At 40.7% G+C, this 20229-nt stretch overlaps 2 protein-coding genes across 5 annotated transcripts in view; one reads left to right on the top strand and one right to left on the bottom strand.

The window, feature by feature from the left end:
• Window positions 1-10590, top strand: part of LOC141735505 (protein ARK2N-like) — a 48883-nt gene extending 38293 nt beyond the window's left edge. For 2 of the 4 annotated variants that reach the window (XM_074568399.1, XM_074568400.1), the window contains 2 exons: window positions 3724-3850; window positions 7426-10590. In XM_074568399.1, coding sequence (XP_074424500.1) covers window positions 3724-3850; window positions 7426-7615 — 317 coding nt within the window. In that variant the 3' untranslated portion in view covers window positions 7616-10590. Of the gene's footprint in view, window positions 1-3723; window positions 3851-5357; window positions 5898-7425 lie in introns of those variants that run through there. The other 2 variants (XM_074568403.1, XM_074568401.1) reach the window with 2 other exon arrangements.
• A 4810-nt stretch (window positions 10591-15400) lies between these two features.
• The window catches only part of LOC141735503 (nuclear cap-binding protein subunit 1-like), a 28559-nt gene continuing 23730 nt past the window's right edge, over window positions 15401-20229 (bottom strand). The window contains exons 9-10 of the mRNA XM_074568392.1: window positions 18608-18713; window positions 15401-17852 (exon numbers count right to left, since the gene is read on the bottom strand). Of these exons, the coding sequence (XP_074424493.1) occupies window positions 17585-17852; window positions 18608-18713 (374 nt within the window). The 3' untranslated portion in view covers window positions 15401-17584. The remainder of the gene's footprint in view (window positions 17853-18607; window positions 18714-20229) is intronic.

Here is a 20229-nt window from a genome sequence, read left to right as displayed (position 1 = left end):
ATAAAGTGATTTATTAAATGATTAGAACAGCTGAAATTAACTTTATTATATAGCACTAATGGATTGGTACTTCAAAGGAGTGTAAGGAAATAAAAAGTAATGTTTCTTACCAAGCTTTCTTCCATGTTCTGCTTACGAGTACAATGCTGTGATGCAGGTAGAAATTTGTCTTCCTTCCTCCACCTATATCCAAGGGGACTTGCAAGGAAGAGGTTACCAGGTAAAAGAAAACTAAAAAACTTCAAGAAACTTCTTCCTCCCTGACCCTATGGGAACGTGTCCAGACAAATTTGCTCCTGGTGCTATGGCCATTTCAATGTCTGCAAGGATGAATCTCTTTCTTCCTGCGTGCACCTTGCCTCAGAGCCCTGTAGCCTCCGTACGCCTCTGACTGCACATTTGTCAGCACTGGCCTTTTCTTACCATGTCTAGGATTGTGCATTTGGAAAGCAGAGTTTTCAAATCTTATATCTTGTTCCCAAATTTAATCTTCAGCCAGTATCTAGTTTAACAGACATTAAATGATGCGTTCCCATGGGAAAATAACAACACAAGCTTTTATCTAAGTGAAAAATCTTATTAGGACACACTATCACATCTTTTTGCATGGGCAAATATTTGGGGCTGTTTTGCAAGCCCTGATGTTGTAGGGCAAATAAAACATCTCCTTTGGGCATCATCCTAATGTTCATGCAAAGAAATTAACAGCGTAGGCATGTCATTAGGCATGAAATTAGTATGGCCAGAGGCTGTAAATCTATCTGTATGCTATAATCCTGATTTACTCATCTACTGTTGCAATATTTACTCTGCTAATCATGCTTTCTTACTGCTAATTACCTTTTTGTTGTCTAAACTTAAAGCTATGGTAATATACTACCATAATTGCATATACTACCATAATGGCAGCATTATGTTAATGGTTGGACTCAATGATCTTAAAGGTCCCTTCCAACCAAAAAAATTCTATGATTCTATGAATCAAGGAGAAACACTGATGCTGAGAAATACAAGATGGAGTCCCAGTAAAAATATAGAATCATAGAATGGTTTAGGTTGGAAGGGACCTTAAAGATCATCTAGTTCCAACCCCCCTGCCATGGGCAGGGACACCTCCCACTAGACCATGTTGCTCAAAGCCCCATCCAGCCTGGTCTTGAACACCTCCAGGGATGGGGCATCCACAACTTCCCTGGGCAGCCTGTTCCAGTGCCTCACCACCCTCATAGTGAAAAATTTCTTCCTGATACTTAATCTAAATCTACCCTCTTCCAGTTTGAAGCCATTACCCCTCATCCTATTGCTACATGCCTTTGTAAAAAGTCCCTCTCCAGCTTTCTTGTAGGTGCCCTTCAGATACTGGAAAGCTGCTATAAGGTCTCCCTGGAGCCTTCTCTTCTCCAGGCTGAACAACCCCAACTCTCTCAGCCTGTCCTCATAGGAGAGGTACTCCAGCCCTCTGATCATCTTCATGGCCCTCTGCTGGACCCCCTCCAACAGGTCCGTGTCCTTCTTGTACTGGGGACCCCAGAACTGGATGTAGTACTCCAGGTGGGGTCTCACCAGAGCGGAGTAGAGGGGCAGAATCACTTCCCTCGACCTTCCAGCCACTCTGCTTTTGATGCAGCCCAGGATGCGGTTGGCTTTCTGGGCTGTGAGTGGACATTGCCGGCTCATGTTGAGCTTCTCGTCCACCAATACCCCCAAGTCCTTCTCCTCAGGGCTGCTCTCAAGCCATTCTCTGCCCAGCCTGTATTTGTGCATGGGATTGCCCCGACCCACATGCAGGACCTTGCACTTGGCCTGGTTGAACTTCATCAGGTTCGTACAGGCCCACCTTCTCAAGCCTGTCCAGGTCCCTCTGGATGGCATCCCTTCCTCTAGTGTGTCGACCCCTCCACGCAGCTTGGTGTCATTATCTATATTTGTATATTTATATGGATAGAAATATGTATATATTTATAAACTACATCATTAATACAACATATTAAGGCAGGTTGATATCCATACCAGTTTGCATGAATCCGTGACTGTGTTACTCTGCTGCTGCCTGTGCTGTAGCAGCAGTGACATTCAGGAGCGGGGCGATGTCAATCACCGGGGTGGTGATCACAGAAAGCTCCCGGTTTGCATCACCAGCACATGTATCAAAGCCTCTGAGCACTTCCATTTCATGTTACATGGTGTGCCCAGCCGCTTCTATTAAACAAATATTCGTGACCCATTTTGGGACTTTCTGTCAGTCAGTGATATTTGCCAAGAAATGTTCAGCTGAACTGTAATGTTAGGAAAAGTGTGCCAGGGCTATTGATTTGGTTTAAGTTCAACTGACAAATCTTTGTTTTTTGAGGTGGAAACTCCTCCTTTGGGTACATGGTAGCACGCAGGTTTCCTTCCCTGGCTAACCCTGATCAGATGTTGCACCAAGGGTCTTCGCTTTCCAAAAACTGAACATCCAGTATGGTCTCTGCCCCTCTATTTGCTTGCATCTTTTCAGAGTACTTTAAGCAGTCATTAGAAGGTTTCCCTGGCACTTGTTTTAAGTTTAATTTCTTCTCTCTGTGTCCTCTTGATCTACCTGGGGGTATAATCAGTTCTGCATGTTCACATGCCTTTGAAATTTGGTGGATCATTATTGCATCCTCCTCTCATCTTTGAAGAGTTGTCCATTCAAACTAGATATACGTAATATATTCATCTAATCTCAGACTTCCTATTTGACAAATGATTCTTCCCCTCTGTAATACAGCTGAGTGAGTGGTTTCTGAGAAGTAGGTAGTCTCATCTGCTTCAGGGCTGCCCAGCATCCACCAGGTTACTGCTAGAGACAGTAGAAGTAATCTTTTTTTTTTTTTTTTAGGTGAAAAAAAAAAAGTAGAAGTTATCCTTTTTTATTGAATTTTTTTATTTATTTTTTTTTAATAATTTATTTTCTGTAAAACAAATCATTATTTTGGCTGTTTTGAGTTTTCCATACAAATATTATTTAATATGTCACAACACAGCTTCACTAATTGTGGTGAAGGACCTTCTTTGCAGAAAAGGCAAAACCTGCCACCCTTGTTGTGAGTATTTAGAGAGGACTTGTTTGACTGACCGATGAACTGAGGAACTGTAATAAAAAAAATAACACTGCTGTATATGGAACTTATGAAAAACAGATTTTTTTTTTTTCAAGTAAATAATGTTAGAGCAGATGTGTAAAGCAGTGTGACCAGAAAATGATGGGTTTGTTGGGTTTTTTTTCATTGACCAGCTTCCCCTATTTTTTTAAAAAAAGAAAATAAATTCATTTTCCTTGGTGTGTGTGATGTTTCTGTCCAGCCTATAGGCTTTGTTTGCCACAGTATCAACCACAGTATTGAGTTTGATTTACTGACAATAGATTGTCTTGTTTCTTTATTTCAAAGAGGTTTAGGCACAGTCTCTTAGCATTTTTGTAAAATGACAGTTGGAAAGCCTAATTACATCAAGTGTTTTTGATGCAATAGTCGAGCTTTGTTCACATTTGTGTGATAACACCATCAATTATTGAGACTGGATAAATCCAGTGATCATCTCGTATCAGGTGATGAACTGAAAGTTGGATAAATTGATTTAATAAGATTTTCTGATCTCAATGTTTGTCTTGTTTTGTTAGCTTGGGAAATGCCTTTTCCAGCTGATTTCTGAGTTGTGTAAGCTGTTAAACATTGTCTGTACTTGCATTTTGCCCATCTGTAGGTCATTTGGATCCAGGCTTCCTTGCAAGCGACAAAACCTCTCCTGTTAATGCACAGATCAATGAAGAAATTAATATCGCCTCTTCTGATAGCGAAGTAGAGATTGTTGGAGTTCAGGAACATGCCAGGTATTAATTCCTTTTTCTTGCTCTAATATTTATTTCATCTTATCAGAATATCTGTATTGCCAAAATTAATAGAGAAAAAAGCCTGCTGACTCCCACTTCTGTAGTTACCCATCCATGGCTGGTAGCAAACATTGCACTTGCTTTTTCTAGTCTACTGGTCACAGCGATATCAGAATGTGTTTTTCTTTAGAACATTATCAACTTGATAATCAGATTAAGCTTGTGATTCGATGTCAAACATTAACAGGCTAAACATATGTAGTATTAAAATACCAAATATTGAGATACCAAATTTATATACATCAGGAACCATTGTTAGGAATTCATATTTTAAGGGTGTAGTGTGAATATGCAAATACATAAACAAAAATACTTATGTGGGTTCTTGTTTCCTTTCAAAATATTCACTTTAAGCATTTAATCAGCTTCCAGTTTGTTTAATTAATCAGTAGTAGTAAAAATACTATCAACTTTTCAATGGCTAATGTCATAAGACAGCCCCTTTAGATTAAAAATTGGATCCTTATGAATCTTGGTTTTATTTCAAGATAGTTCAAACCCCCAAAGAAGATGAAGGTAAGGAAGCCAGAGGTTTCTCTCAAGCTCAGATAGGAAGCTATCCAGCTGTGCTTCAGCTGTTATTCTTGACAGGCATTTTTTTGATGTTACTTTTCATCTTTAGTCTATGATCTTTCCGTGGCTTAAGGTATTACAAAGCAGTTGAACAAGACTGGCATTTTCATATAGTGCGGAGGGTTAATTTGCTGGAATAAAACCAAGTTAAAACTGTATACAGACAAGCTCTTTTTAAAACTAGTCTGCTGCCTGGAGGATGCTTGGAGGCAGAAAAGGGATGTGAGGGACAAGGAACAAGAGCTGTTCCTTGTTGTCCCTTCACCGCATCTTCCTTGAGGAAGAAGGAAGGTGTGCAGGACTCAGTTTCCCAGGCTGGGAACTGTACAGATAGTGTGTGCACAGTCCAGTGTGGTTGGATGGGAAAAAGGAAATGTTAAGGTGCTAAAGGAAGAGAGATTTAGTCTTCGCTTTTAGAATAGTGAAAGTCCTTGCATGGCTAACTCTTTTGGAAGATACTAATTCCTTAGTAAGTAGCTCTCCTGGCTGTTTATCCAGCAGACCCAGGGCTTGGAGGATCTTTGTCCTAATGATAAGTAGTGTGGACTTGTCCTCCCCTACTAGTTCGTGTAAATCTGTCTAGCACTATGTACACACAACTCTTCTGCTTGAGGTCCCCTGTTCAAAAGCTTTTGATGCTGCTTGCCTTGTATATTTACCATGTACAAGAATGGAAATGTTAAGTAAATGCAGAGTTGCTGTTTAAAATCGGTTTTAGTAGATATGGACCAAAATAAATTCAGCAGACAGACACAAAGCACACTTTTATGCTTTCCTTTGTTTGTGTAACCATCTCCCAAAGACTAGTTCTTACTGGCTCCGTTGAATACTCACAGTTGTTCAAATCCTATTGAGAGTTTTATTTCTCTTGCAGGTCTAGGCTTGCAGTTATGAATTATTGATGGGCTACCGACAGGGTTGTTATTTGGAAAAGGTTTAGTTTTTTTTTATTTTTTTGCATGCTTAGTTTGGTTATGGTGTTTGGATTCAGTTCTTTTGCTCACACTGTTTTTTATTGTGCTGCATATTCCATGTTGTTGTTGAACTGGCATGAGTCATGAAACCCTAGAATTTGTCCATCATCTGTAGTTTTCCAGGTTGCTAGTGAATTGGTGGTGTTGCTCATCATTGGAATATTACTTGACTTGGTGTCCTAAGTAGATGCCATGTTTTTCACTTTGTTTAATTTTTGTCTAATAGATTTTATTTTTTTTATCATGCATGTGTATAAAACAGTCTTCCTCTGTTTTTTCCTAGTTGGTTCCCCCCCCTCCTTTTTTGGTTGCCTTTACTTGGTATCTTCCCTTAGCTACAGATTGGAAAGCATGCTCCCTAAGCTAATGTTTGATTGAACATTTTGCTATTGTCTGCTTGTGATTTGTTTGACAATAAACACTTCTATTTTTGCAAGGTGTCATTTATATGAGATAATTTACAGCTTTGCTTTTTGTCATCTTCAGGGAGAAAAGTTAGCATTAGCTTTGCCTAAGCATTGGGGACTGTTCTATATCAGAACGATGGACCATAATCCCTGAGACCAAACATCGTATTTAGTTTGCTTTGGTTACAATCTTTTCTTTACAGTTATGCTTAAAAATATTTCTTCTTAAAAGAAAGGTGTTTTTTTTAAAAAAATCCCTTACATTTGTTAGAGTTCCACTCTCTTATTACTAATTCTTTGTAAATAAGTACTTTAAGTATGTATTTTTAAGACTGAAAAATAAAAAAAGTCATTCTGAACATCACATCCAAAACTAAATAGCATATCTGAGAAGGAAATGAGACATTTATATTCAGAGAAGTTAGAGCTTGGAGAGTGAGATTTTTCATTCTGTTTCATGAAACCCTATCTCTAACCAGAGACAAGAGAGATGAGCATAACCTAAGTAGTTCTGGAGAAAGCAAATTGCACTACCTTCAGAAAGAAACAGGAAAAGGTTATCCCAGCAGCCAAACGTCTCCTGCTTAAGTATGCAGCCAGGACCACCAGTGCTTACAAGAGCAAAACATCTTTTGGAGCACTAGGTATAAAGTTTTACTAGCACTTGTTTAAGATTTACAGCTGGGAATGGAGTGATCATGTTAAAGACTCCAGTAAATTCCTGTCATCACTTCATCATATAACAAAATTAGTCTGTCTGTTTTTTTTTTCTAATTATTATTAGCTTGTACTTCAATTGTCATGTATCTATTATGAATATAATAGGTAAAAAAACTGTGCAGATAAGTAGATACCTCACTTCAGCAAGGCACTTGAGTGTGTGCTTATCTTTAAATACATGATTTGGTCTCATTGACTATAATCACTGAAAGCTTAAATGTTTTGCTGAAGTGGGGCTGTACTGTTATCAATGAGTATTTCCCAGCATGTTTGTAATTTTTAATTAAGACGACCACAGAAAAACCAAGTGTAATGGCTGTAATAACGTAATTACAAGCTGTCTCTTGTAATTATTGTAATTAAAGTATCGTTATGTCCTTATTTTAACATGGTTTTGATTTCATATAGAAAGATAGCTTTTCTCTTTGTCTCATCAAGCCTCACTTAAAATTTTTCTCTTTTTAAAAGTCCAGTGGGTAAAACCGCTAGCAGGAAACTATGCTTCCGAATAACGCATGGTACTACATGTGATGGGGCAGACTCCTTTGAGATCCTTGGGATCCATGCACATATTTTTGTAAGGAATATCACTTTACACCCACTGTCAGAATTCATTTCTTAAAAATAATTTCACCCCTACCACCACCCCCGCATTTTAGTCTCAGCTTTGTTTACTGGGTATTTAAGATGTCATGGCCTCTACAAATGGAAAATCCATGAGGACATTTTGGAGAGGGACATGTTAACAAGATACCCAAGTGATAAACCACTGCAGCTAAGAATCTTGTGCCTGAATTCAATAGTAGCTTTAATCCTTTGTGGGTTTTTTGCCTTGCTACAGGTGTATGCATCCCAGGGGAGGTGTGATTCAGAGTGTGTCTTCCTGGAAGCATGGCTCAGGCTCACAGTACATTAACGCTCAGCAAATGCAATCATGGACAGCTGTGACTCCCCAGCAGAATTGGTCTTCACCCCCAGAAGTAGTAGACCTCACTTTGGATGAGGATACCAGACGCAAATATCTACTGTAACACAGTGTCACTGTGTTTCTGTCCCCACCCCTTCTCCCCTTTGTGTCACAGAAGTTCGTTGTTAAGGCTTCAGCTTCAGAAGCCCTGTTCCTGGCATTACGAAATTCAAACTCATCAAGTTTTTCATTTCCATAAAAATGTAGTACAATTTCAATATAATTTAAAAATGGTTTTGCCTTCTCAAAGGAGTATTCCTCCCAGATTTAAAAGCCAATGGCTCCAAATTTTTAAAACACATCTACAGTTACTAACTTGTGTGTGTGTTAATCTGAAGTGTGCAGATTTATGTCCTCCTGCCCTTTCCCACCTCCAACTTCAGACCATTTTTAATTTATCGGTGTATTGAGTTTGTTAGTAGAAGTTAGTGTTTTGCTGTGTGAGCATCAGTGATTTTGAGAAATGCTGTGTCCTCACTGATTTCGGTGGAACTGAGGGTATTCAATGCTTCTGAAAATTGGGCTGATTTGGTTACGTTACCAGCAGGAGGTACCGTCTTTAATACAAATGGCCCATAACATATGCACTGAACAGCTTTTAATTAAAGGATTTTTATTTTCAATATAATTTATAGTTTACACTCTTTTCAGTGCTGAGTCTTGTGTCTACTTTACTACTGTGTTTCACTGATCATTTCCCACAGCTTGTTACAGTTTAAAATAGTAATAGTAGTGACTTACTCGCAGCTGATTATTACAAAAGCACAAGAAAAAGTAATTAAAAGGCCCAGCATCCCTCTCCTTTTTAAATATAGCTGAACTTTTTTACCTATATCCGAGTCTTGCCTGGAGAAGGAGAAAAAAGAAAAATTTTGCTCCTAATCCTCATTTCTACTGTTGCTTATTTGCTTCATTGACCATCTCAAAAAAAAAAAAAAAAAAAAAAAAAAAAAAAAAAAACCCTTGCATGGCACTTTAGCAGCTGCATAGCATTCAGCTCGGATGGTTCGCTGAAACTCGTGAGGCCATTCAAGTGCTTAAAACTCTGTCCTAAAAGATGTTGCAGGATCAGGGCTTAGGACTGTGATTTTTTTTTTTATTTTTTTTTTTTTTAAACTACATGTGCACCATTTTCCTGGCTTTAGGTCATGTCTCATCCTAGTTTTGCAATTATTTTTAGGGTATGATCCAAGAAACACTTTCTACCAGAATATTTACCAAAATCAGTGGATCTATTTACTTTAGCAGGCTGTAGTTTCTATAGTGTATATGGAAATTCCTGCCCCTCATCTGTCATATTGAGCCTTTCTCAAGGCAAAAACCAAAGATTAGACTTTAACAAGATTATATTAACTTTAAATGTCTATTGTGCAATTAAAATATTCCTTTCTATTCAAAATATTTCTAGTGGGAATTTTGTACAGCTCTTATCAGATTTTTTTGGCATTTAAGGCTGAACAGTGGGTAGTCAGGACATGGGAAGTTCTATTTTCTTTTTGTGTTGGCTGGTTTCTAAATTTATTTGGCTTCCAATAATTTTATCTGTGGGCAAAAAAATATTAAAAAAAAAAAATTACCGATGTTGTCACGTAACTCAAAGGAAAAAAAAAAACCCAACAGTGGTGGTATAGTTAGTAACAAACAGCTTTTCCTCTAATAAGCAGAATGGTTATGACTGCACTTTACAGAACAACTAGGTAAGGGATTGATATTCCAATTTCAAGCTTTTTAAAACATTGAACATAAGTGTATTGCATGGCCAGAAAAATGTATGTGGTGCTTCTAGTGACCGATTTCTTTCTCTGGGGGTGGGCGGGAGGGAGCGGCATGTGGACGGAGCCTGTACGCGTTGCAGTAGGGAAAAGCCCTGTCCTATTTGGGGCACTATATCAGTAGTGGCTGTTGATCTTTTCTCCTCGTATTTTAATCACACAACTCAGCCATTGTTTTAGTGGGTTAGCACACATGCTGTAAAAGTAACTTTGTAACAGTGATTTAGTGTGTCTGCTTTTTCATAGTCTTTTAAAGATCAGTTTTGAAGAAAGCTGCAGGGACCCATTTGTAGTCCTTCCATGAAAAATGCATACTAACTCTCTTGTTTTTCAGTTTGTATATGATGTGACTTCCATGTATATATAAAAACGACTGTGTCCTAACCAAACTTCCTCCAATTGTGCACTGTGTTTGTTTAAACAATTCATGTATTGTAGTCTGATGCAGGTTTTCTTTTCTTTTATTTAAAACACTACATATTTTCTCTCAGTGATCTGAAAACCACAATCACTGGATAGCTAGGAAGTGTTTGTGTTTTGGTTTTTTGGGTTGTTTTTTGGGGGTTTTTTTTTTTTTGGTTTTGTGGGTTTTGTGTTTTGTTGGGTTTTGTTTTGTTGGAGTTTTGGGAGGTATTTTTTGGGGAGGAGGGGGTTGTTTTTTGGATTTTTTTGGTATTGGGGGATTTTGGGGAGATCTTTGTTTGTTTGGGCGGGGAGTTGTTTGTGGGGTTTTTGGGTTGGTTTTTTGGGGGCTTTTTTTTTTTTTTTTTTTTTTTTAAGAGAGCAAAAGGTGCCTGGATGGTTTTGCTCTTCTCAGCAGGAAAGAGAAATGTTAGCCGTTGTATGGCTAAGAACCAATGCACTTGGGGCCTGATCCAGAACCCATTGGAGTTGATGCAGGGCTTTCCATCAACTTCAGTGTGCATTGGCTCAAGCCCTTCATGGTTTAGCAATTCCTGAATTGCTGGAGTGTGAACTTGGAATCTTCTGTAGTGAAGACAAATCATTGCTTAGAATATAAATGTTTAAAATGTGCGACTCTAGTTAAAAAATTTGATCCTTCTCGACACTCATTATTTAGTTCTCATTTTCTGTCTAGTATTTAATGGTCTTTGGAGAAAAAAAAATTAAAAGAGTGTTATATATATATATAAAAATATATATATTTTTGGTGCAAGATGAGACCTTCTGTTTTTTGAAAAAAGTGTGTAGCATAAAGGTTAAACTATTTTAAGACAAAATAAAATAGAGTGTATTATTTAAACAATATCGGCTTGTTTGGGATTTTTTTTTTTTTTTCCTCACTTCCATTCAATTAATTTCTCTTTGTCACATCTCCAAAATAAAGCCTTAAACCTGGTGACTGGAAAAAGGGAAACATCGCACCCATTTTTAAAAAGGGTAGAAAGGAGGACCCTGGGAATTACCGACCTGTCAGCCTCACCTCTGTGCCTGGGAAGACCATGGAACAAATCCTCCTAGAAGCTATGCCAAGGCACATGGAGGACAGGGAGATGATTCAAGACAGCCAGCATGGCTTCATCAGGGGCAAGTCCTGCCTGACCAACCTGGTGGCTTTCTACAATGAAGTGACTCCATCAGTGGACAAGGGGAGAGCAACGGATATCGTCTATCTGGACTTCTGCAAGGCCTTTAACATGGCCCCCCCAACATCCTTCTCTCTAAGTTGGAGAGATATGGATTTGATGGGTGGACTGTTCGGTGGATAAGGAACTGGCTGGATGGTCGCATCCAGAGGGTGGTGGTCAATGGCTCAGTGTCCAGATGGAGAGGGGTGACAAGTGGTGTCCCTCAGGGATCCGTACTGGGACCGGTGCTGTTTAATATCTTCATCAATGATACAGACAGTGGGATCAAGTGCACCCTCAGCAAGTTTGCCAATGACACTAAGCTGAGTGGTGTGGTTGACAGGCCAGAGGGATGGGATGTCATCCAGAGGGACCTGGATGAGCTAGAGAGGTGGGCCCAAGCAAACCTCATGAAGTTCAACAAGGCCACGTGCAAGGTCCTGCACTTGGGTCAGGACAATCCTCATTATCAATACAGGCCGTGAGTTGACGTGATAGAGAGCAGCCCTGTGGAAAAGGACCATGTGTGCTTGCAGCCCAGAAGGCCAATTGCATCCTGGGCTGCATCAGGAGAAGCGTGGCCAGCAGGTTGAGGGAGGCGATTCTCCCCCTCTATTCTGCTCTTGTGAGACCCCACCTGGAGTACTGTGTCCATCTCTGGAGCCCTCAGCACAAGAAGGACGTGGACCTGTTGGAGCTGGTCCAGAGGAGGGTGTCCTATGAAGACAGGCTGAGAGAGTTGGGGTTGTTCAGCCTGGAGAGGAGAAGGACAACCTTCCCTGGTTCAAGAAGGACAGGGAACTGCTGGAGAAGGTACAGCAAAGGGCTACCGAGATGATTAGGGGACTGGAACACCTCTCTTATGAAGAAAGGCTGAGGGATTTGGGTCTCTTCAGTCTGGAAAAAAGACGGCTGAGCAGGGATCTTATCAATGCTTATAAATACTTAAAGGGTGGGTGTCAGGAGGATGGGGACAGGCTCTTTTCAGTGGTGCCTGGCACCAAGACAAGAGGTAATGGGCACAAACTTGAGCATAGGAAGTTCCACCTAAACGTGAGGAGGAACTTCTTTACTTTGAGGGTGGCAGAGCCCTGGAACAGGCTGCCCAGAGAGGTGGTGGAGTCTCTGTCTCTGGAGACATTGAAAACCCTCCTGGATGCGTTCCTGTGCAACCTGCTCTAGGTGACCCTGCTCTGGCAGGGGGGTTGGACTAGGTGATCTCCAGAGGTCCCTTCCAACCCTGTGATTCTGTGAAGGCTCTGGGGAGACCTTATAGAGGCCTTCCAGTACCTGAAGGGGGCCTACAAGAAAGCTGGGGAGGGGCTGTTTGCAAGGGTATGTAGTGATAGGATGAGGGGCAATGGTTTTAAACTAGAGCAGGGTAGGTTTAGATGAGACATTAGGAAGTTCTTTACAATGGGGGTGGTGAGGCACTGGAACAGGTTGCCCAGAGAGGTGGTGGGGGCCCCATCCCTGGAGACATTCAAGGCCAGGCTTGATGAGGCTCTGAGCAATCTGATCTAGTTAAAGATGTCCCTGTTTACTGCAGGGGGGTTGGACTTAGATGACCTTTAAAGGTCCCTTCCAACCCAATACATTCTATGATTCTGTGAAACTCTGGGAATGGGTTACAGCTGCCCAAATTCAGCACTGTTCCCTGCATTTAATTTTGAATGTCCAGGATGTAAATGTGATTTCCTGACTGCAAAAGCTCGCTTTTCTCTCCCACACCAGGGAAGGACCAGCACTTCTCCCTGTAGTGCTGCTGGGGGATGCACAGGTAGCAGTAATGAGCGGCTGCTGCCCATTGCGCTCTGTAGAATCCCTTCTAGGGATGCAGTTTCCGCACAGCCTGCATCTCCCCACACATTGCAGTCCTTCAGGTGCCTAAGCAGCCTTCATACCGGTATTTTTCTGACTACATCCCCTGTGTCCCATCCTCACAGCTGTCTACTACTGGTCATGAAGAGCATTTGAGTGATCTGAGCACTTGGATTTTCTCATGTGGTCAGGTAGTGCCGAGAAGCTCAGATCTACTGCTGTTTGAAATGGATGTGTGGACCAGCTGTGAAGCTCTGGACAGGCTCTCGCCAATGACAAGAGGTGGTGCCAATGTCCTGGTTTGAGGTAAAACAGAACCAACTTTCTGTTCAGTAATTTTACTTCTTAGCTAAGCCTCTTCTAACTAACTGCACACTCTGAAATTAATGGCATATTTTTCAGACAGTGTCGGCTTCTAGCAGAGATAAGGCCTTGATGTTTATAGTGAATACCAAGGAATGGTATGCTGAGAGGCTCTTGCTTAGACTTATTGCTATAATAACCAAGGTCAGCTAACTTTGTTATTTGCCCTGTTGGAGAGTCAGAAGAGGAAGAGTGTAGAGGGGTTGCACCTGCGGGGAGGAGCGGACAGGACAGGTGACCCAAAATTGACCAACAGGTTATTCCATCCCATCTGCCCCATGCTCAGTATAAAAGCTGAGGGATCAAAGTGATTACCCTCTTTCTTCAATGGCCGGTGTCCAAGGAGGACTTTGTCTGCCTTTGATCCTGATGCGTGTGTTCCTGAATCCAGTTCCTGAGTTCAACTCCCGTCTGTCGCTGAGTCCAGTCTGGGACTTTTCCTGTGCCTGCTGGTGATGTGATTGTCATCATAGAATCATCTAGGTTGGAAGGGACCTTTAAGATCATCGAGTCCAACCATTAACCTAACGCTGCCAAAACCACCACCAAACCACGTCCCTAAGCGCCGCGTCTACCCATCTTTTAAATACCTCCAGGGATGGTGATTCAACCACTTCCCTGGGCAGCCTGGTCCAACGTTCGATAACCCTTTCCGCGAAGAAATTTTTCCTAATATCCGTCCTAAACCTCCCCTGGCGCAACTCGAGGCCGTTTCCTCTCGTCCTATCGCCTGTTACTTGGGAGAAGAGACCAACCCCCGCCTCGCTACAACCTCCTTTCCGGTAGTTGTAGAGAGCGATAAGGTCTCCCCTCAGCCTCCTTTACTCCAGGCTAAGCCACCCCAGTTCCCTCAGCCGCTCCTCATAAGCCTTGTGCTCCAGACCCCTCACCAGCTCCGTTGCCCTTCTCCGGACACGCTCCAGCACCTCCGTGTCTGTCTTGTAGTGAGAGGCCCAAAACGGAACACAGTATTCGAGGTGCGGCCTCAGCGGTGCTGAGTACAGGGGGACAGTCGCTTCCCCAGTCCTGCTCGCCACGCTATTCCTGATACAGGCCAGGATGCTGTTGGCCGCCTTGGCCACGCTGCTGGCTCATGTTCAGCTGGCTGTATATATTGTATATATTTCATTATTTTCTTATTAATATTATTATATTTTTCATTTTATTATTTTATTATTAATATTTCATTAGTTTAGGTTTTTTTCAACTCATAAGTCTCTCTCTCTCATTTTCTCTTCTCTCCTCACCTCTGAAGGGCGATGCTCTCCCTACTCTGAAGGGGAGAGAGGTAAAAGAGAGCATCTGTCCTTTGTTTTAGTGGCCAGCCCAGCCCAAACCACGACACTGGCTATATACCAAAGATGATGATAATGTCTCTGACCTTAATTGCCTTTTTTTTTTTCTATTCTTCATTTATGAAGATGAAGCTATACATGATAGGGCTCATGTAAATAAGGTTAAATGTTTTATAGGCTGTTTATTTTGCAAAACTAAACTATACTAGTGAGAAGAGGATAAAAAAGAAGAGGCTTTAAAAACAGTATAATAGAAGTCCATATAAAAATTATACCTCTGCACTTAAAATTTGGGTATGAATCTAGTACAGAGTGCAGCATTTTCTCATGAGATATTTCCCTTTTAAAAGCAATTTGGTGTGAAAAGTGGTTGGAGCCCTGCTCTTGATGGATAGCCTGAGGAGAAAAAGGAAGGGGAAAAAAAACCTCTTCAGGAGTACAGCGTACCAAGAAGAAGGGAGGCTGGACCAAATTAAGCCCTAGTCCTGAAATCCTTCTGGGGTTTTATACTCACAAAACTCTGCCAAAATTGTAGTAAAGACTACAGATAAATTACATTATGCTATTGTAGACAGTTGCTACTGACTGATCAGTACCTGTTATTTAACTGATTTGCAGTCCATTCACTCTTGGTTAACAAAATTTTAGGAGACTGTCCAGACAAATTAAAAGATTTTTTTTTAAAAAAAAAAGTCACTAGTGTTTCAACATTAGTTGGGGCAAGAGAATAAAAAGAATGAAAGGAATGAGTTCTTACCAAGATTGTTACCTTCCTTGAGAATGACTAAATGCCATGACTTGTATCATCTACTTTGCCTTCAGCCTCTGTCCCTAATGCATCTGAGCAGACAGAGCGAAGTTCCAAGGAAATGTGTTACTTTGAGAGTCTCTGAAAACACATCCATCAAGTTTTTGCTTCCTTTTGGTCTTTGAGCACTGTCAAGCAGATAAGATTAACACAGATAAAAGTAACAATGGAATCTTCCTTATCTCTGATTTTATCATGAATTCGTGCCTGCCTGTGTCTGTATCAGAGGCTCCTGGAGACTTGATCAAGGCCCTAGTACAAGCTAACAGGTACAATGGAGTAATACTTACACATATAAATGTATATAATTCATTAAATATTGTTGATATGCCCTGATATTGTTATGGGTTTACGCATGCCATCCACCGTAACAGGGTCCGACCCTAGGATTCTGCTGATTAATGTAAGGTTCTAGTGAAGGTTTCCAATTCCTCTTTTATTAGTTCTCAGGTTACAGCTTGAGCTGGGTGCCTCTGGAGAGGGACCCCTACACCAGATTGCACCCCTCAATTATACCTGTACCACCCAGCACCCGATCCCCAAGTCCAATCACTTAATTCTGGTTGGTGGTCTCTTGATTTCTTATTGGTTTTCTTTGTTGCTGGGATGGCCGCCTTCTGAAGTTACCTCATTCTCTTGGAATTGTTTCCTTGGTCCTTATCTTCTTCATTCTGCTCGCATCTGACAAATTCAGCTAGTTCTTTGTTAGCAGCATTAATTTTATCAAAACGTTTACTCTCGGTCAGCTCTTGCAGCCTAAGGCTTCAACTACTTTAGCTACTAGCGCTAAGCTACTAATGCTAAACAAGACTATTCAGAGAGAAGAACAGTTAATTGAACTCCTTCTGTAACAGTACACATATATTATCAATATGCCAACTGCAACCCACATTTATGCAGTTTTACTTGTCTACTATGCCTTTTTCAATACTAAACTATATCCTTGGAAAAGTCTGAAGTTATTGCTAGTAGAAATGCATACACATACAAAGGAAAGGAGAAAACTGTGTATTTGTTATTAACTTGGGAGTTGCCTAATTTATAAGTTGTTCAGTAGATGTTGGTTCCTCTCTCTGTGTTAGTACATTCCTGTTTGTACAGGAATGAAGTTCAAGGACAAGTCCACATCCACATTCTAATAGTATCACTAATTTTTCCTGTTTTGCTGATCTGAAGTCATGACATAATTTAGTTTTTAGTTTTAGTAAAATGAAGATAACAAGAAGGCCAATGGCATCCTGGGGTGCATCAAGAAGAGTGTGGCCAGCAGGTCGAGGGAGGTCATCCTCCCCCTCTACTCTGCCTTGGTGAGGCCGCATCTGGAGTACTGTGTCCAGTTCTGGGCTATCCAGTTCAAGAAGGACAGGGAACTGCAGGAGAGGGTGCAGCAAAGGGCTACCAAGATGATTAGGGGACTGGAACACCTCTCTCATGAAGAAAGGCTGAGGGATTTGGGTCTCTTCAGTCTGGAAAAAAGACAGCTGAGGGGGGGATCTTATCAACACTTATAAATACTTAAAGGGTGGGTGTCAGGAGGATGGGGCCAGGCTCTTTTCAGTGGTGCCCGGGGACAGGACAAGAGGTAATGGGCACACAAACTTGAGCATAGGCAGTTCCACCTAAACATGAGGAGGATCTTCTTTACTTTGAGGGTGGCAGAGCACTGGAACAGGCTGCCCAGAGAGGTGGTGGAGTCTCCATCTCTGGAGACATTCAAAACCCTCCTGGATGCATTCCTGTGCAACCTGCTCTAGGTGACCCTGCTCTGGCAGAGGGGTTGGACTAGATGATCTCCAGAGATCCCTTCCAACCCTATGATTCTGTGTTCCATGTTGTGCTAAATTCTGATGGTAACCTAGGCCAAAGATTTAGAAGTAGCCTAGTGTTTTGTGCAGGTACTGGAAGGCCATAGATCAACAAGGAAATACTCTTCTTTCTATGAAACTAAGATAATTTCTATAAATTGGCTTCATTTGATATCAGGATTAAATATTGTACTCAGCCAAACTGTTTTGGGTCCTGCCCTCTGGGGCTGCTACAGGAGATACCACACTCACTGTACTTTATGGCATCATTCCTTTAGACCTGAAGCCCCAAAATAGCCAAAAGTGAATTAAAAAAGGACTAATTAGATTGGAGTGTCTGGCTAGGGACATTGGAAGTATTTGGTGCCATAAAACATTCAAATAGGGAAGGCACAGAAAGAACCTTCTTTCCCTACAGTACAAAATCCAGGAAACCAGCTGCTGTTATCCAGGAATAACAAGCTTCTACTATCACTTAAGACTTAAGAGTCCACACAATGCGTCTAAAAATATTTGATAGTCATCTCACTGTAAATAGTAGTCTAGATACGAAAAATGTGTCAACTTTAGTGTCCTAGCACTAGAGATGGCAACATGTGTAGACATGCCTCCTAACAGTATTTTTATTCATCCCCTCCAAGAACCAATTGCATGTCAGTCTGAAACGTGCCAGCCTGCAGATTAGCGTCAAATATAGGTATATAAAAAAAAAAACAAAAAACACACAAATTACTCTTTTGTGCTGTTTTGACAATCTTGCCTTAGTCTCCTCCAGTTCTTTGTGAATCTTCAGTACGTGCTTGTTCATTTTACGAATTGTGGAATGTAAGATTTCCCAGACATAGAACCTAGGAAAGATGCAAAACCCAAACCAGTAAATTGCATGCTGTTCCAAGACAGAAAATGTACGGGTCCGCTATAATTCTCAATTCTTCTTATTCAAACCATCAGAAACAGGGCAACTTTCTATTGCTACAGAGCAAGTTAAACTAATAAACAATTCAACAAGTGCACAACACTGATCTGGGGGACATTTACAACATTTCATCATTATTACCTAGGACATCTACCGGAGTGAGCATTCAATATTAAGAAAGCATATCACTCACTTCTTACCTGTACTTTGCACTGAATTACCAAACCAGTGCTTTATTTCAGAATCATTCTGCAACACTATTAGCATCAAACTGCCAGGTCTGAGCATTTTTCCCCCCACTCAGTAAATAATATATCTGAGGGTGATGCAGGATACATGCCCTAGGTGCAAGCCAAGACTCAACCAGTCTAGCAGCTATACAACACGGTTAATAGTTCATGTCCAGAAATGGTCCTAGAGCTTCTCCTTCCACTTTGGCAAACTTACAGGCTACTTGCATGAATCTTGTTAGCATAGCTTTTTGCAGGACATAGAAATGCACACTGCAGCTCAGAGGAAAATAGTAAAGCTTGTGTTTTAGGGAAGCAACGCAATTTTATGTACAGTTTAAAGCAAAATAATGAAAGTGAAAACTACAATTATTTTAAGTTAAAAAATGGATTCTAACCATTTAAAATAAAAAATCAAATAAAAAGCAACTGAAGACAGAAATTCCACACTTGTTACATAGTAAAATCATGTGCAAGTTCTGAAGAGAAGATCCAGTTTGCTACTGCAGCGCAATCGACAATCTGTGTTCGAATCATCTTATCCACAAGAACAGCAATCATTTACATTTTGGGAAAGAGAAGATGGTCATTCCTACCACAAGAAATGGTCAAGTTTACCTGCTGTAACATGGAGTCTGTGAAATTACTGTGGGCTAAGGTACAAGCAGTGCTGGGTTGTATGAAAAGCTATTAGAGTCAAGTTTGGTTTTATGCAACTTTGCAAATATATTAGTCAAACTAATGGGTGATTTCAAACACTTCAGTAAGCTAGTACTACTAAAAGCAGACATCTCATTTGCTGAACCTAAAAACGCTCAGACTAGGGGATCTGTATGCCAAGTATGCATTCACATTTTAACAAGTCGTCTTTACTCCTCATGAGAGTGATGACTTCACTTTTCATTCAAGTGAGTACTACTACTATTCCCAAGAGCAAAAATACAAGAACTGAATTTTGAGACAAGGCATCAGAGAAGCAAGTACCAATAGTCAACATTAGAGTATCCAACCAGAAGACATGTTCCTGTTACATAACCATAAGGTAACAGCAACTGCTAGCCTACTCTCCTTGGACTGCAACAGTCCCCAACCACAACCATATGCTCTTTCCTGCAGTACCTCTTCATTTTAGAATAAAACCAGCACTGTATTATTTACTACAGGACCCTACCTTGATGAGGCTTGTGAGAAAATCAAGCAGGTACCTACAAAAACTATCTTGTGATTAGAACAACTTTGTGCCATTCGGAAGAAAGGGCCCATCTTAAGTATTCATGTACTCCATACTGCAATACCCAAGAAACTTAACCTGCAACATATTTTTTTCTCATAATCATCCATTCTCAAATAGAATAGGGAAGTGTAACAAAGCTCAATTTAAGGTAGAAAACTAAATTAACAGAATAAATCAGAGAACTCATGACTCATTTCTCAGTTTCCAAGATTGCTTCCTATATGCATTTGTCTTAAGAAATTCTTCCTGGCATTATCCAGACTGCCTAGTTTGAGCCTTCATGTAACACAGACATAAGAATTTGTAAAAGTATGTGTCCTGGTTTGAGCAAAAAAGGATTAATTTCTCTTTCAGTAATTTTACTTTTTGGTAAGGTCTCTTCTAATACTAGGGAAAACCACATTTTTAGAAGACTCTAGTGTCTGAATATGTGAAAATATTTACTTTATGGCCAGCTATGGTATGTGGGTTTCAAGGTCCCAGTGTTTTCAAGCTAGCCAGGTGCGGGGATGAGGAGGAGTGAGACCTGGGTACTTGACCCAAGCTGGCCAACAGGATTATTTCATACCATGAACGTCACATTCAATATGAATTAGAAAGTTTGATGAGGAGTTATCTTTCTTCCTTGATGGCTGAGATCCTGAGAACTTCTTGCCCTGGTGCCGGACTCCTGAGGCCTTCCCTTCTTCCCGAAGCCATAGCGCTTGCAGTGTCCAACATTTTCTGTCCACTGCTGGGAGTGCACAGCTTCCTACTGATATAATTGGCTGAGTATAATCCTTGTATATCTTATATTGGTATCGGTATCGATATTGGTTCTTTAGTATTATTAACGTTAATTATTT

This window comes from Larus michahellis, chromosome W (genome assembly GCF_964199755.1).
Source record: "Larus michahellis chromosome W, bLarMic1.1, whole genome shotgun sequence".
NCBI classification, from domain to species: Eukaryota; Metazoa; Chordata; class Aves; order Charadriiformes; family Laridae; genus Larus; species Larus michahellis.
This window is presented reverse-complemented; position numbering and strand designations above follow the sequence as displayed.